General features: G+C 48.0%; 1 protein-coding gene across 1 annotated transcript; it reads right to left on the bottom strand.

The window, feature by feature from the left end:
* Positions 1-1,937: 1,937 nt before the first annotated feature.
* LOC118417399 (peroxidasin-like) lies at positions 1,938-16,280 on the bottom strand. Its single transcript, XM_035822956.1, has 13 exons — positions 15,892-16,280; positions 12,361-12,503; positions 11,355-11,490; positions 10,592-10,812; positions 9,998-10,183; positions 9,264-9,506; positions 8,061-8,275; positions 7,445-7,976; positions 6,484-6,900; positions 5,930-5,953; positions 4,777-5,635; positions 4,384-4,544; positions 1,938-3,171 (listed from the first exon to the last, which is right to left on the bottom strand). The coding sequence occupies exons 1-13, from the start codon at positions 15,900-15,902 to the stop codon at positions 2,990-2,992; spliced, it is 3,330 nt and encodes a 1,109-aa protein (XP_035678849.1). The 5' UTR covers positions 15,903-16,280; the 3' UTR covers positions 1,938-2,989.
* Positions 16,281-18,022: the final 1,742 nt, after the last annotated feature.

The following is an 18,022-nucleotide window of genomic DNA, read 5'->3' as shown; positions in this document are numbered from 1 at the left end:
GCTAAATGCCAGATATAAATAATATGGTAGCTCCCGTGAAGGACCCGCTGCCGTCACTGGGACTACTGCCTGCTGCCACGGCCTCCGGGGCCGCGCGGCCCGGGGCTCGGTCCCTGTGGCTCCGAGACCCCGGCTCCACCGCGTCCGGGGCCCGGTCCCTGACGCTCCGAGACCCCGACTCCACCGCGTCCGGGGCCCGGTCCCTGACGCTCCGAGACCCCGACTCCACCGCGTCCGGGGCCCAGTCCCTGACGCTCCGAGACCCCGACTCCACCGCGTCCGGGGCCCGGTCCCTGACGCTCCGAGACCCCGACTCCCCTGCGTCCGGGGCCCGGTCCCTGACGCTCCGAGACCCCGACTCCCCTGCGTCCGGGGCCCGGTCCCTGACGCTCCGAGACCCCGACTCCACCGCGTCCGGGGCCCGGTCCCTGACGCTCCGAGACCCCGACTCCCCTGCGTCAGGTGCCGCTCAGCCCGGAGCTCGGTCCCTGTGGCTCAGAGACCCCGACTCCACCGAGCCCAGCACCGTTTGGCCCGGGGCCGGGTCCATGTCGCACCGAGACCCCGATTGCACGTCGTCCGGCACCTTCCCGACCAGGGCCCGGTCTCCATGGGTCCGAGACCCCGACTACAGCACCGACAGCAGCTACGTGTTCGACAACGAAGACGAGAGTGACACTGATGGAGAGTAGCGGAAAATGAAGCTCATATGACGCAACCTAGAGTAAGACTCAGAGTTTGGGTTGAACCGCAGACCAGCCGAGGAGTTATCGAAACGTCGATCAGATTTAGATTGTGTTACATGAACTTTATGTTCAGAGGGACTGTCAACCTGATGACATGAAAGCCCGGTGTAGAGTAGCGTCTGAGTTACAGATACAGAGAAAGACTGAATCACTCCCGAATGCTAAGTTTGAGATGGGCATTGTTTTATTGGACTGATTGATTAATTTATTTATTGATTGATTGATTGACTTTCTTATTACTCTGTGACGGAGTGTAACCTTCGACGACAGAGTATTGTTTTTGCACGATGTGTGTTCGCATCTGTATCTCTATGTTCCGTTTTCCGCATTCGTATGTAGTTTGGCATGTCGTCTGCACGCAGTTGAGCGATGATGCACTTTTTCGCGGTAGCTGTTTTTATAATCGATGTGATAATTTTAAAAATCACTCCTATATTCCCGGTATTGTGGGACAGGCTAGGTGGTTTCGGGGTTTGGTAATTAGCTTATCTCCAAGCAGATATGGGGGTAATATGTGTTTAATGCTGTTGCGATAGAGGAATCCCTAAACCGATGGCTTCCTAGCACATTGCAATTGCCAGTGCCAGTGTTATAATAAACAAGTACATAGTTTGTCCTGGTAAGCTATCAGTAATATTAGGGCTTTGTTTTCTTTCCTATTCGTCGTTATTTGTGTGTCTGGGACTGTCCATATCATACCCGTCTTGTAATTAGTCAGCGAAAGGGTATGTCACCCCGTAAGGGGCGGTATAACCCCGTCGTGTGTAAACATGTTCGAACATGTGTGATCACGTCGACGGATGATGATGATGATGATATATATTGTTACAACTGATGCGGCGAAAACCATATATACGTCACGGAGTAGCTTACCTACTGTCACTCTTGTAACAAACTTCATGTAGGGGCTTTTGCTTCTGTATTCCCTTATATTTTTGTAGGTCCTGCTGGCCTTGTCCTGATCTAAATTTATAAACGAAACCAAATATGGACACCTTTTTGGGCCTACATTCCCGCCTCTGACGTCACCTACACATGACGTCATCTTCCAAGGCCTCTGAGGGATAAAAACCTGGTCATGCGCATATATTTGCATATTGACGATGCGGGTATAACACGCATGCAATAGTAAACACTCTACAGGTAATGAACTCATAACAATTGTACAAATTGAATTACACGATACATCTCTTAATCCGTTTTTTACTTTATTCGGAAGCGAGAAGAAGTTGAACCAGTACACACTAGTATGCATTAGACTTTGTAGATGTAGTAAGATAGCACATTCTTAAATCGCTAATTGTACAGAACTACTCTATCATCATCTTGGCCTGTTTAAAGTTCACAACAATTTCAACTCGGCTTTACCATTGGTCTGCCTACATGATCATTTCATTTCAAACAATGTTATCCATCCAAACTTTATAAACAGGTGCTCACTATTAGGATTTACCCATACAATATTATTATTACTTCTTTCATGCAAAAATATTACTCAACTATTTTTATCATCATATCAGGTCCTCATGACCGAGTAAGTAAAAGAGCCCATCACATTTGTCGAAACGAGTTCGGGTCCGTCAACTTGTATAGGAATGGATCGATTACCTTGGTTACGCCATAAGTTGGTTTACCGGGTATGCAATACAAACAAATTTGGCCAGAAAATTGACTTCTACTTGTCTTATCAGCCATAATTTTAATACCTTAAAATTCTAAAATTACAAACTGTTCTATCATCATCTTGGCCTGTTTAAAGTTCACAACAATTTCAACTCGGCTTTCTCATCTTGGTCTGAATACATGATCGATATTTCAAACAATACTATTCATCCAAACTCTATAAACAGGTGCTCACTATTAGGATTTACTGATTTGTTACTTTCATGCAAAAATATTCCTCAACTATTTCTATCATCATACCGGGTCCTACTTGCAATGCAAAGCTATCCTCACCAATTAGAATCATCTAGCTACTCCGTCATTTTCCTAATACATTCCGTGGAGTGAAATGAAAAGTGTAATCCTGTAGCTGAATAAAATATAGATTGTATCATCTACTTTATCTGTTCTGTATCTGTAGTACAGACACGCTGATCAATCAGTCATTGTCGCCTGTCTCCATAAGTAATGACTGGAATGATGCTATGAATTAAGACAAGACTCCTGTTATAGCTTTGTTAACTACAGAAAAGTTTGTGACAATTACTGAACCGGCTGATATCCATTGGAGACACACACCCCTACTCCTGCCACTTGGTGAGGTCCATCTGGGGCAGAGACGAGCAGGCCACCCTCCCGTTCCCGTTCCCGTTCCCAGACTGCGTGGGCTGGCGGAAGACGTCCGGCTGCATCTGGGTCGTGCCGTCCGTGTTGTCGCACAGGATTCGGGCCAGGCTGGCCTTCCTGATCTCCGCTAGTTGGGCTGGAGAAAAACGGAAAATAAACAAACACTTGTTTTGCTGAGACACATCCAGCACAAGCCGGACTGGTCTTCTTGATCTCCGCTAGTTGAGCTGGGGAAAACGGAAAATGAATATTAACAGTCCGGCTGCAGGAGGGTGGTGCCGTCCGTGTTGTCGCACAGGATTCGGGCCAGGCTGGCCTTCCTGATCTCCGCTAGTTGGGCTGGAGAAAAACGGAAAATAAACAAACACTTGTTTTGCTGAGACACATCCAGCACAAGCCGGACTGGTCTTCTTGATCTCCGCTAGTTGGGCTGGGGAAAAACGGAAAATAAATATTAACAGTCCGGCTGCAGGAGGGTGGTGCCGTCCGTGTTGTCGCACAGGATCCGGGCCAGGCTAGCCTTCCTGATCTCCGCTAGTTGGGCTGGGGAAGAAGGGAACAATCAATCATTCGCAGGCATCACAGTCTGACATAGACATGGAAAGTTCACGCCAGGTTGATCTGTTCTGTGCGTACTCCCTCCATGTTCGTTCTGGAGACCCCCAGCTCTTTCAGTGTGTTAAAGATATGGTCTTCCCATCGCCCTCTTGGGCGGCCTCTAGGGCGTTTCCAAGCAGGGTTTGGGTCCGAGGTTATCTGGAAGAAGGAAACGGGAAATTAATATTGTCTTGCTGAGACACATGCAGTTACATAAGATCTTCGTAGTCTTCTCTCACACAAGCTTCCTGGTCTTCCTGGTCTCCGCAAGTTGGGCTGGGGAAAAACGGAAAATAAATATTAACAGTCCTGCTGCAGGAGGGTCGTGCCGTCCGTGTTGTCGCACAGGATCCGGGCCAGGCTGGTCTTCCTGATCTCCGCTAGTTGGGCTGGGGAATAACGGAAAATAAACAAGCATTTGTTTTGCTGATACACATCCAACTACATAAGATCTTCAGAGTCTTCTGTCGCACAAGCCAGACTGGTCTTCCTGATCTCCGCTAGTTGGGCTGAGGAAAAATGGAAAATAAAAATAATAAACAAACATTTGTTTTACTGAGACACAACCCATTGAGACTTGGGCCATCAAAAATACAGTATGTTCAGACAAACGAAACAAAATATAATCAGCATCAAAACTGTTTTCTTTTCTTTTAAGTCATCTCAGCTAATCTCCAATCAGAGTTGTGGTTTTGGTTAATTTTTCACTCGTCTGTAAAAGTTTCTGTAAGTTTTCCAAGCTTTAGCTAACCTGCTGTAAACTGTCCGGGGTTCTCGAACCAGAAGCGGTCCCCCTTGCGGAGGTCCCGGAACTGCATGCCGATCAGACAGGCGAAGGTTGGACCGACGACACCGCCCGACACGGACTCCTCGGCAAGACCCCCCACGAACACGTCGATGTCGTCCACGTGCCTGTACGAAACGAGACACATTTAAATTACAAATAGGAAACAGTCACAACATGTGGCAATGTATTAACATATAGGATATAACATATGGTTTCAAATCTTTACATTCTGGATATATCTGTATTTATAACACGGTAATCGACGAGAGACTAGAGACATACAAACATTTAAAAATGCCGGAGCGATCCCACAGAGGTATAAGACTGCACAAGGGACGGGCGCATGCCTTAACGCACCTGTACAGGTTCTCTAGCCTCCTCCGCGTGAAGCAGTCCGGGATTTCAAACGCCAGTTCGTCGAAGCTGTTAGCCTTGGGCAGCCCGCACCGCACCCGCCAGGCGTTGTAGCCGGGCAGCCCGTGGTCTCTGCCCCGCTGGATGTTCAGCGCCGCCAGGTCCAGGCCTCTGTCCGACCCGGGAGGATCCGCGAACAGGCGCTTGGTCAGGCCCGACACCATGAACCGGTCAAAGTCCTGATGCGGCTGGGCCGTCAGGCCGCGCAGGATGGAGTCCGGCCCGCCTTGGGCGTTGTCGAAGATGTGGGACGGGTTGAAGAAAGCAAAGGCCAGCTGAATCGGGCATGTACTGCCCTGGGTAAAGTCTGGATCAAAGCGGTTGAAAAAGTTATTAACAAGACTATGGCCGAATCGGTAGGCAGCCGTGGCGAAGACGTTAGAGATGGTGGGGTTCACATTCGGGTCGTACCCAGAGAAGAACCCGCTCTGGGTGAGGGTCAGGTGGAACCTGGTCATGGCGGCGGGCCCCAGAACGTGCGGAAGGTCCTCCCCGTACGTGATCTTCTGCATCAGCGCGCCCACGATCTTCCTGGTCTCGTAGAACACCCGATCGTCATCCCAGTTCGGGTTGATCCGGGAGAGCCCCCTGGCGATCCGGTTGTGTTCGCGCAAGAAGGCGGTGTGCATGGAGGTCAGCCCCGGCTGCTCGTTCACACGGATGTCCCCGGCGGCCGAGCACGTCTGGTTCCCGGTAGATTCCTCACACAGGAAGTCCATTTCCTCCGTGTTGCTGGGCAGGAGCTCCTTCTTGTTAGCGTCTGCAGGATTGGGTCTGGACTTCAGCAGGCCGCGGGCACGTGCTGCCGGGAGGGAGGAAACGGAATGGTGAAGTACGGAATGATGAAGTGCGGAGTGGAGAGGAAGTCACTGATCTCTCTTCTAATAAAAATCAATAATACGACCCTCCCCCCCCACACACACACACACAAACGCACACACACGCACACGCGCGCAACACACACATACACATGGTGAGGAGGTAATTATTGAAAAAGGTACGAGGGATTACAGCTCATCGCAAGGAGTAGTTGAAGCACATGAAACAAAAGGCAAGTTGAGTATTTATGAACTAAAACATCCGTTTAAAGGCTTACCTGGGACTTGAGGAGGTGGAGGCGCTGCAAAAAGGGAAAAAATCATCAACTTTGATAGGTCTTAATACCGTCTTATTGTCCCTATCCAAATCATGTAGTTTCTTAAAATGCGGTGCACCGGGCCTGGCATTATCTTAAGAAGTTAGAAACGTTCTGGCTTTGTGATCTAAGTCTACATGCCTGAGCTACTTGTGCTAGACTTCGGCCGGGTGTGAACAGAACATCATCAACATCTAAAACTGAATGTGGCATAGTCATAGTGGGGGCGTGTGGCCTAACTGTAAGCAGTTTAGCCCAGAACTTAGAGGTCCTTCGTCTAAATGCTGTCATGCTACGGATCTTGTGCCCTTGGGAAAGGCACTTTTCACGACTTTCTACATTCACTCCAAATCGGCACCTGACTTCGTTTGGGAGGTAAAAGGCTGTAGGAGAAGAGGGCGGGGCTCCGCTTCCAAATACAGTGCAGTAGACACAGTGGAGAACAGCCTACTGTCCATACATACGGCCTTACAAAGGCCATGGGACTACCCTGCTCATCAGGATCAAAAACCTACCTGCATACACCTGCACCTCGCATAGGGTGAGGGCTTCGGTGCTGGGAAGTAGGATCCCGACATATCGGCCCCTGAGACCGCCACAGTCTACTGTGATGTCCGGCCGGCTCCCTCCTGTCACCGCGTTGTTCCCGCCACACTGCGGGTTGGACGCCACCGTAGGAGAGTTCCCCACGTGAACCTGGAAGTTGTTCAGTCGGTCTGAGCAGCAGTCTTTCCGGTTGAAGACGACGACGTTGCCGATGGCTTGTGCCGTGCCCAGGTCCACACGCCACCAGGGGTTCCTTTCCTGGTTTGTGTGGGTGCAGGAGCCACTGTGGAAGTTCCCGTCAGTGTTGGCGTCTACCGCCCGTCCAGCCGATCCCCCAAATCCAGTACTCGACTGCGCCGTGGGTCGACTCAAGGCGAGGTTGACACCTGGAAACAAAGAAAATGAATTCTTTTTTTTAATGAACAATACGCATTACATTCCCTCCCCACGCATACCACACACACAGGCACACCTTATTTTCCCTATGACTGTAAAATAATGTGGGTTCTTAAAATGCGGTGCGTCGGTCCTGACATTATCTTAAAAAGTCACAACCTTTGTGACATAGGCTTTGTGACATAGATCGTCACGAACGTTTCCGAGACGTCTGAAGAATTTAGTCATGCAATCTGTGATTTCAGTGACGACATCCGGACGGGATTTATGCCCTGCCCTTCCATCTATGTGCCTGTGGTACTTGTCTGCGACTTTGGTGAACAAAACGTCAGGCTATTACGTCACTGAGCTGTGGCGAAACGAGGAAATGGCTTTAATGTGCAGCTCAATACTGAAAAGTGCTACATGATGCACATAACGAACAAACGAACGTAATTCACCCAGTAATAAGAAAGATTTGCCAAAATATTTCACCGGCCATTTACATGACCTTACACTCTTAGAGTATCCCAAAAAAATGTTCTAGAGACCCACCAGACCCGGGTGGCGAGGTGACTTGACAACTGTACTGATCAGTGGTGGCCTGTCCCGAAACCTGGATGTTAGCGGTTGCCCAGTCAATCACGTTGCCATGGTGATTACAGAATGCCGACCAGTCCGACCCGACCTCAGCTGCAGTCAGCACGCGGTCCCAGAGGTTCACCTGTGACAGTTCTCCGCTGAAGGCCTGATTGGCGGCGAACCCTCCCCCAACCGTGTCCTGGTCCTGTGCCAGGATGAATGTGCCGCCGCTGCGCACTCTTCCTCCGACGCGGAGCCCCGAGCCGCTATTCCTCCGCGCGCCGTCAGCGTACACCTGCCAAGCGCCGTCACTGCTGCGCCAGGTGACACATACGGCGTGCCGCGCGCCATCCCACACAGGTAGGCCACCCATGTTAACATTCGCACCTTGTACAAACAGCTGGAAAACACATATCTCGATGACATGGACGCCCTTTTCATCCGAGGACATTGGTATATGATGACTACTAAAAGAAAAGTCTGTATCTCCAACTGACCAGTACAACTTGCATGTTTATCGTTCAATCAAGTAATTGATCGGTGACAAGGGATGTCCGACCTTTGATATCGAACATGACCATGAACTTACCCTAAAACCGATCCCTCCTTTATTGAAGACGAGCAGCTCGTTGTTATGCTGTGTCACAGCGTAGCTGACCAAACCTGCATCACTGCTGGAGCTCATGTCGGTGCGCATGTGCAGACAGAGAGTGAAGCTGGTTAAATCCTGAGACAATGACGTCCCCAGTCTGGCGTAGTTACTGGTGCTGCGTGGAGAGGGGAAGGTTGTTTTCTTCTGGGCACCTGGTGGAGGTGAAAAACGACACTGTCAATGTTTGGATTTTACTGCCAGTAGCAGTGATCTACTCATCAAACTTTTAACCAACTGGTTTCTCTTGTCGATTCGACAGATGAGCAGATATAACGTATGTAGTGCCACCACGGCTGTTAGAAGTGAAAACTCTTTCCTGAAAACATGTATGTAATATCCATGTCCACCCTCTCGTCTATTGGAGCACTAAGTCTCACAGGGGCAACTGTATGCAACGTGTGAGGCGGCTTCAACAGATGCAGCTTTGTTGTTTCCAAGGAGTATCCGTCTCCTAGGAGGACTTCCAACCAAGGATGTACTGGGTTCCTCCTACCCCCGACTCGTGTGCCATGGCGGGTGCGTCATGCCCGAACATGCCCCTAAGGCCTGTCTCGGCCACAAAGCTTTTAACCTACATGTCTCTTTATTGCCATGTACATTTACTTAGTGGCACCACGGCTGTTAGAAGTGAAAACACTTTTCTGAAAACATGTGTGTAATATCCATGTGAAAGGTGAGAATCGGAATGGTGAGGTGCGAAAACGTCTAGATACGCTATTTAATTTCGGTGCTATGTTTTATGTGTCTATGTTGCTATGTTGTATGTATATATATTATCTTATTATATTGCAGTTAGTGTCTACAATAAAGAAGTAATGATACAAGCAATCTTCCGATGAGAACTTGTTAAAATGGCCTTTTTGGAGGGATTAATCAGCAGCAGGATTAATATTGGTAGATTGCCCCGACACCCCATGGTGTATGGAAAGGTGTATGGTCAGATAAAACAAAGAACACGTTCGATTATGTGCCTCTATGCGACTGTCAATTGCATAGCAGGGGAACGTCCAGTTTTGGTATCTCATGTTTGTGTACATGTATCACTGTTACACGCCGGAATTTACTTTATTTGTCAACCAACATGACATTGAATTGAGCTATGTTTCTTCAGCTGTCTTACTTATAGTAGGGTGTTCCTACCTCTGGGTTCGTTCCTTTCTCTCAGAGCCTCCATCTCTTCCTCCGAGGATCCGTAGACGTTGGAGGCGTCCACGAAGGCGGTGAGCTGGTTGAGCTGCTGCCGCCGGCCCATGCGGCACCCTTCGTTCGGACAGGAGCGGGAGCGGGCGAACTCCAGGCAGGGAGTGCTGAAGTCAGGGTCATCGGAGGGGACGGGGATGTTGAAACAACGTTCGTCCGTGGAGTCACAGGGGCATCTCAGACCTGAGGATACACGGGGAAGAAGCAGGTATATGATGCGAAATGGAAAGTCAAATAAACAGTGAACATCCCGACCGCGCAATTTTCAACCAGGACGGGGGGCGACACCGACTTCCAACAACCTTTGCCCAACATCTATGTCATGTGTGTGTGATATTTCCAACCCTATCCTGACAATCCTGTGTAAAACATTGATGAAACAGATTTCCCTGTAACTCTTATTCTTCGCGATGAAAATGATTTCACTTTTCCATTGTAGTATCGTCACAACATTTCTGGTGAAACGTTTGGGTTGTACAGGGGTGCAGTGATAAAACACACACTGCAGCGCAGCTGTTATAAAAAAAGCATTACAACACACAACATTACCCCCTGAAATCCCCATTACATTCTCAAACTGTTTTGTTGTGCAACAACAACAAAAAAACGAACGTGTATGTGCAAGTAGGCGTCAATTACCACCAGTGATGATCAGATAACACTTGCTCACGTACCTTCTTCCCCTTCCGCGAAGTTTGGTGTGAGAGTGATGTCGTGGTCCAGGAACTGTCCGAACTGCATGACCATGTGCGTGTTGACCGGGCTGGACTTCCGCAGGTCCTCGTGTACCGTTGTGCTGACCAGCCGGGCGCTGGGGAGGGGGGTGCCGTCACGCCCGGCGGTGCGGGTGATCATTAAGTCTGGGGTAACATAGTTAGCGATTTAGAGAAAATGCTTCTTGCAAAATCTGCTGCTGGCAGAATCAGAAATGGTCTACTGAGCATGTTACAAGTGCGCCTCTTGTCAGGATTTAAGGATAGCCTGTCAGCAATATATTTAATTATGACGTTTTTCATTAATATCTTAATCTGTATTCGTTGTATTTTCATGTCGTGGCGAGGACTGGTAAAGGTGCCCCAAAAAAAATTAATAAACAAACAGTAGCCCGTTTACTGTACCTGTTGAGCAATTTTCCCTTCCTGAAAAGATAACTACGTGTCCAGTGATTGAGAGCCAGAATCAGGTCTTGAGACTTCCAAAAAGACTGCGTCTTTACTAACAAAGCCACAGTGATGACGTCTGGGGTCATCCAGACTTCGTCTACATACCGTCATCGTAGACAGGATCCAGCAGCCTTCTGAGCGGCTGCTCGGTACTCCCCCACAGGGGGTGGTTCCGGTTGTTGCAACGGCCGTCTGCCGAACGGAACTCTGGGACTGCCGGTGCGGGGCACGTGATCGGCTTCATGGATGTGTCGTCACAAACACTCGTCACGATGTGGGAGTTGCAGGCGGACAGCATGGCCACTGTGTAGCTTGTACGTCTGGAACTAAGATTAAAACCAACATTTGCATATCAAGGACATTTGTATATCTACTACATTTGCATATCAAGTACATTTGCATATCTAGAACATTTGCATATCTACTACATTTGCATATTAAGAACATTTGCATGTTAAGGACATTTACATATTAAGGTCATTTGTATATCAAGGACATTTGCATATCAAGAACATTTTCATATCAAGGACATTTGCATATCAAGGAGATTTGCATATAAATGACATTTGCATAGCAAGGACATTTGCATAGCAAGGACATTTGCATAGCAAGGACGTTTGCATAGCAAGGACATTTGTACGGCAAGTACATTTGCATACCAGGGATAACTGTCTCGTTAAAAGGACATACTCGTACAAGGGCATTTGCATAAAAGTGACATTGAAGCTGGTCTTTCACGAGACGTCAAAAAGCAAATCCCATTGTCAAAGCTGGCAAGGCCTGTGACATACAATAGTACTTATATGTTCATCATGTGCTAATACTTTAGTCATTTTGTCATCTATTCACAAGAAAAATGTATTCTAACCTGTCCATGAAGTGTTTTGCCATCTTCTCCAAGACGGTAGCACATTTGCTGAGCTCAATGGCCATCGGAGTGGAACGGTGTTCCAACGCCAGGGCCCCCAGCGCTCCGGAGTACGGGCTCTCCTCGGGTATTTGATCTGTAAGGCACACCGGGTACACTCAGTCACATGTAAGACACATTGGGCAAGCTTAGTCACCTGTAAGGCACACGGGACAAGCTTAGACACCTATAAAGCACACGCACGGTACACGCTAAGTCACCTGTAAGGCACAGGGAACACGCTTAGTCACCTGTAAGGCACACGGGGTAAACTCAGTCACATGTAAGACACATGGGGTAAGCTAAGTCACATGTAAGGCACACGGGGTAAGCTCAGTCACCTGTAAGGCACATGGGGTAAGCGTAGTCACCTGTAAGACACACGGGGTAAACTAGTCACGTGTAAGGCACAAGGGACAAACATAGGCACCTTGAATGCACATGGGGCAAGCTTAGTAACCTGTAAGACACATGGGGTAAACTAGCCACATGTAAGGCACATGGGGTAAGCTTAGTCACCTGTAAGGCACATGGGGTAAGCTTAATCCCCTGTAAGGCACACGGGGTAAGCTTAGTCCCCTGTAAGGCACACCGGATAAACTCAGTCACATGTAAGGCACATGGGGTAAGCTTAGTCACATGTAAGGCACATTGGGTAAGCGTAGTCACCTGTAAGGCGCACGGGGCAAGCTTAGTCCCCTGTAAGGCACACCGGATAAACTCAGTCACATGTAAGGAACATGGGGTAAGCTTAGTCACATGTAAGGCACATTGGGTAAGCGTAGTCAGCTGTAAGGCGCACGGGGCAAGCGTAGGCACCTGTAAGGCACAAGGGGCAAGCTTACTCACAGAGCGAATCTCTGACCCCAGCTATAAAGGGACGCATGGCAAGCCTCCCCCAAACGACGTTTCAATGCATTAAGGCAGCATCTTATTCCAGGATGTACCGTGTTCTCTATATGCTTACCTACATGACTGGCAACTTCAAGCTCTATTTCTGCCTTTGCCTGGTTGAATGCCTCTTGTAGTTCTTGTTCTGTAGGTGTCTGACCGGCAACCATGACAACCATCGGTGTCATGGCAACCGCTACGAGGAACACCGGGATCAGTCTGAAAGCAAAAGAAACCGTCGTCATTGTTGTACCTATGTCTTTTGTAACCAAAGTACTCATTTACAAAGCACAACGGCAAATTGACGTGCATTCCTATTCGTTCAACACTAGAGTAGGTTATCTCAAAGGGTGAAAATATTTGACTATTGACAATGTGAGAAGGAAAAGGTGCCCAAAACCCTGAGGCTCCGGAATGACAGGGACAATGCCCGCTGCCTAAATGACATCTGCCTCCCTGTGACAGTGTCCCGCCACATAGGTGGCGGCAGCAACTTTCTTATGGGGAATTAAACTATTGCTGACAAAATTTTCAAGGCGTGACAATCCTAGGAGGGTCCGAGGGTATGCTCCCCCGGGAAGTTATGAAATCTTGACTCTCTGAAATGCTATTTCCTGCATTTTCCGGCAAATTTTGCTGACAGCATAAAGTATGTTAATGGCATTTTGATCAAAATTACACATGGTTATAGGCACTGAGAGCGACGACCTCCACCCCTTTTTACCAATTCGAGCACGGAGGGCACGAGCCGTTGCAGGATAGGTCTGGGGAAATTTTGAAGTGTGTGTTTTGAATGACAAATTTTGCTGGCTAAATTGTATTAGAGAAAAAAGTTTTATGGGCAACAACAACCCACGCCCCCAACATATTTTTGCCATGTCGTCGTGAGCGCCTAGCGCCCAAGGTCGAGAGGCTCGGATGAATTTTGAAATCTTGACCCTCTGAAATGCCATTTCCTGCATTTTCAGGGTCTCTATCTGGCGTTTGACTTCGTGGCGTTTGACTAACGAAGTGAGTTTCCTGGTAACGCTTAACCGTGAATTCGGGATAACAGATAACGCTTAACGTAGAATTAAAACGAACAATAACGATTCACGAATGATATACCGATAACGATTAACGTTGAATTAGAGCGGGTCGGTACCGATTAACGGTGAATTAAAATGGCTCGTAACGCTTAACGGAAAAAGGCATTCAGATCCTCATGTCACGTGGGGCGGTTTTCTGCCTCAGGGTATGACATGATTGACGCGCATAAACAAGCTGTACTAGCCGCCCACGCATCTGCTCGGAGAGCTGGCACAGGTGTGTATTTCACCTTTGTGTGTATTTCACCTTTGTGTGTATTTCACCTTTGACGTGACATTGCGTGTCTGTACCTGGCGGCTGGATAATGTAATTATGTTGCTGTTGTTGTTGTTATTGTGCCAAAGCACATACCGTGACGACAGACGGACAGAACTGTGTACACTACAAACTCTGCGTGAAGGCATCTCACGGGCAGGTACTGTGGTGTAGCCACTAAAGTACTAATGCCTGCCTCGTCAACTGTGTGACTACCGCACAAAAATGTTTGAAAAAAATATAATATTTACATGGTCTAGTGTATCAAGGTATATCCACTTGTTGAATAGTTGGTAATAGTTGTAGTGCCTCACAACCGTCCTGTAGAACATAAGGAACTGTATCTGTATCTAAATTTATAGCCGGTACAACCGCCCCTCGGCGTAACAAGGCACGCGGCGCGGCAGCAGCTGGTTATATTACACCGAGGGACCCGTCACACCTAACTTTTGCACATCTATCTGCAAGCGTTCTTTGAAACTTTCCAGAGAAGATGCCCCTACTGTGCTTGGTGATAACAAATTCTTCTTAAGGCGTATACAAGTTTTTAAACCTCAAGAACTCAAAATACTACCGAACAAAGATTGCTTAACTTTTATGTATCTCCAGTCTGTTGCTGGGAGAACAGAGCGAATGAAACATGTCAAAGCAAAAAGGTATTATGGATCATTTGGCGGAAAGCAGAGGTGCCTTTGCATGTTTCATAGCTTTGTTTCCACTTTTGTTGTCCCTCACCGCGACACTGAGACATGAGTCTACAACATGAGGTTCGAATGCCTCTTTGCAACTGTAATCTATTCTAAGCTTCGGTTACATAAAGTAAGCCGTCCATCGCTGGGTTTAACCGGAAATGGGCGAACTAATTTTGTTCCAAGCAAATTCCGCGCAGTTGAATTTGACCCCGGCCCTGCGACGGACAAGCACTCGCTCGCGCGCACCGGCCAACCTCCGCTACACTGGATATAACGCTACTGAAGTTCACCTTAATTCGTGGGGTAACCTAGATTCGTTGTTGTAAAAAAAACTGGGTATTTAGATATTTCAGGTCAACGACGTGGAATTCAAATGTCAACATTTTAAAAATATTGCAATGTGAAACAACCTTCCATCGACATAGTGATCCCCCAATACCCTATTTTTTTTAGATACAACGGATATAAGTTACCCTACGGACAAAGGCGAACTAACGTTACAGACAAAGACAGGTTTTATTCACACGACAAAAAGTACAGTGACTTTTGTATGGTTAAATATAAACTACAAAAAATGTGGATACAAAATAGATCTTAAAACTCTACTAACTAAACAAGATAGGATAATTACAAAACCAGTCCTCCATACAATCAGGTGGGGCTAAACATGAGTGTCACTATCTTATCGCTAATCACAAAGCGTGTATTTACCTATCTTAGCATTATGGTAGCTGTCGGATCTAAAGATATAGTGAAATCTACTTCTGGTATCGAGTATCCTGAAATCTGTAGGATTTTGGACATAGGAACGTAAATAACTTATTGCGTAATATACCATACATAGGGCACTCCATGACGATATGAAATTCATTTTCAATTTGCTTTGGATACTATTAGCAGAACGTTTGGCCAGGGGCTACATTGTGGAATCTTTCTGTTTCTAGACTACATGTGTATGGATCAGTAAAAAGACGAGTATCACAATCCATACCCTCAGCAGACCAATACGTAAAAAATACAAACGCATTTGACATTTAGAATGAATGCACTTGTTGACCAGATCGGTCTATTGGGGTGAAGAAGTCAAATTTTGGAGCGCAGTACAGAGAACCCAGGTGGAACAGGTAGATCCTGTGATAGGCCTGTAATTATGCGGCTAACCCAGCTGCTGGCTACAGAAGGTACAGAAGCTAACGCTCCACAGTCTCCGGTACTGTCGCAGGCAAGGGCTTTTGTTGGAATCGCCTTTGATTAATGCTTGTATTCTCACAACGTGGTTTCTAGATAAATCGGTTTTAAAATGCGCAGGGAAAACCAACAAGAGAAACGATATGTCTCAAGCAATTTGTATGCAGGTATCACACGCACACGCACGCACACACGCACACACGCGCGCGCGCGCGCACACACACGCACACACACACACACACTTCACGCGCTCAAACACACATGCACACACATACACACACACACACACACACACACGCATACGCACGCTAGTAAAAACTGCACTTAAATCCTTCGCACATTTACAATTCCCGACATCGCATGACAAATAAAGTTCAGCCTACCTTATAAACATGACGTCTGTGAGAGTGAGAGCGACGATGCCGATGGACAGGGCCGATTGCGGGCCGACGGGAGACGATCACGGGCCGACGGGAGACGAAGCTGAGCCAACGGGAGCCGATGCCGAGCCGAAGGGAGGCGATGCCGAGCCGACGGGGGACGATGCCGAGCCGACGGGAGGCGATTACGGGCCGACGGGAGACGATGCCGAGCCGACGGGGGACGGTGCCGAGCCGACGGGAGACGATGCCGAACCTACGGGGTCGATTACGGGCCGACGGGAGACGATGCCAAGCCGGCGGGGGACGATGTCGAGCCGACGGGAGGCGATTACGGGCCGACGAGAGGCGATTAAGGACCGACGGGAGACGATGCTGATCGGACTGAGGAGCGGGTTGGAGACTATGATACGATGTCGAAGCGATGACGGTCTCTCGTGTCAATCTGTCTGTCCCCTGCCCACCAGGCGGGCCTTAATTTAAGCCTCGCTGCTTTCTTCACGCTCGAGCAGATGTCACGTTTTCTGGGAAGAACGATGACTTGCAGTACCTGTCCCTCCCACCTGCCGGTCATACTCGTGATCATGTTCACAATAAGCGGACGCGTTTTGCTGTAACCTTTGCGTGTTCTTCATAGAGCGGACATCCTGCACTTCAATAGAAAACTTAACGCCAACTTGTCTAAGATTAAACGTGAAAAGGCTTCCGAGAACCGACGGAAGACGCACGTTAGACTATAGATATTAATACCTCGGTGACGTCTGGTCTTATTTTGTAGTGAGGATGGGCACGAAGTAATCGGGAAATGGAAAACAACATTAAAATGAAGAGCGCAGCAAAACCTTAAAAGACGCAAAATTGCTTCATTTTGTTGGAGACCATTAATATCAACACGGAAGATCCGTCCAGTAAAGCTAACGTCATATTTCCACAAAGGGGCCCGGCACTCACGCACACACACACGCGCGTACACACGCACACACACACAGACAGACACACACACACGCACATACATCCTCACACAAAGGTGTGTGCAGTTCCAATTATGTATGTTTTTCGGTTGAATCTATATTTTTGCACTTAAAATGTTTTCATCAAATATTGCCAAAATGATAGTTTTATGGCTCGGAGAAAGGAATCGTGGCCATCAGGCGCACGAAAACTTCGATCGTGAGAGGCCCAGGTGCATTTACCCGACCGTGACTCAAGGCTCGAGTTTTTGTCTCACCTGAAGTCAGGTGTGCCGATACGTACAGTTTTACATGGGAAATGTGCTGTAAACACCTGTCTTATCCAAATGGCATCTCACCTGCGGTCAGACAGACAGGTGTGCCGCTACAGGTGACTGGGTTTCAGGGATTCGTCTTTTGTATCTGCGTGTTTTCGTGTTTCTGGCCTTAACAATACCTTTCATCAGGGCTGTTGAGTTCACACGCGACTGTCTATCAACACATTGTCAAGTCCAACACCACCGGGAATCCTATTCACACACACACACACACACACACACACACACACACATACACACACACACACACACACACACATACACACACACGCGCGCGCGCGCGCGCGCGCACACACACACATACATACACAGACAAACACACACACATAAATTCAGGTCTGGTTTAACACGACCGGGAATCCTATTCAAGTCTGAAGTGCAAGAGGCAGATAACAGTTCATCGCTGACAGACGTTCTACCTTTCCCGCCAATACATCTGGCGTTACCGAAACAGGGAAACTAGAGATGTTATATACGTAAATATAATCAAACAATAGTAACAAAGATAATAATAACTATTTCTTACCGACCCTTCCGGTCCGAATCAAAATCAACCTGGGATCTACTCACTCACTCACTCACTCACTCACTCACTCACTCACTCACTCACTCACTCTCACTCACTCACTCACTCACTCACTCACTCACTCACTCACTCACTCACACACTCACTCACTCACTCACTCACTCACTCACTCACACACTCACTCACTCACTCACTCACTCACTCACTCACACACTCACTCACTCACTCACTCACACACTCACTCACTCACTCACTCACACACTCACTCACTCACTCACACACTCACTCACTCACTCTCTCACTCACTCACTCACTCACTC

The sequence above is a fragment of the Branchiostoma floridae genome, chromosome 6 (genome assembly GCF_000003815.2).
Source record: "Branchiostoma floridae strain S238N-H82 chromosome 6, Bfl_VNyyK, whole genome shotgun sequence".
Taxonomy (NCBI): domain Eukaryota; kingdom Metazoa; phylum Chordata; class Leptocardii; order Amphioxiformes; family Branchiostomatidae; genus Branchiostoma; species Branchiostoma floridae.
The sequence above is the reverse complement of the archived record's forward strand: the minus strand, read 5'-3'. Positions and strand labels throughout refer to the sequence as shown.

Excerpts from the sequence above, each read along its gene's own strand:
- LOC118417399 (XM_035822956.1), bottom strand. Across the intron at positions 7,977-8,060 it reads AAGGAGGGATCGGTTTTAGG|TTGTACTGGTCAGTTGGAGA; the intron begins GTAAGTTCATGG and ends TAAACATGCAAG. Across the intron at positions 6,901-7,444 it reads CACCTCGCCACCCGGGTCTG|GTGTCAACCTCGCCTTGAGT; the intron begins GTGGGTCTCTAG and ends CTTTGTTTCCAG.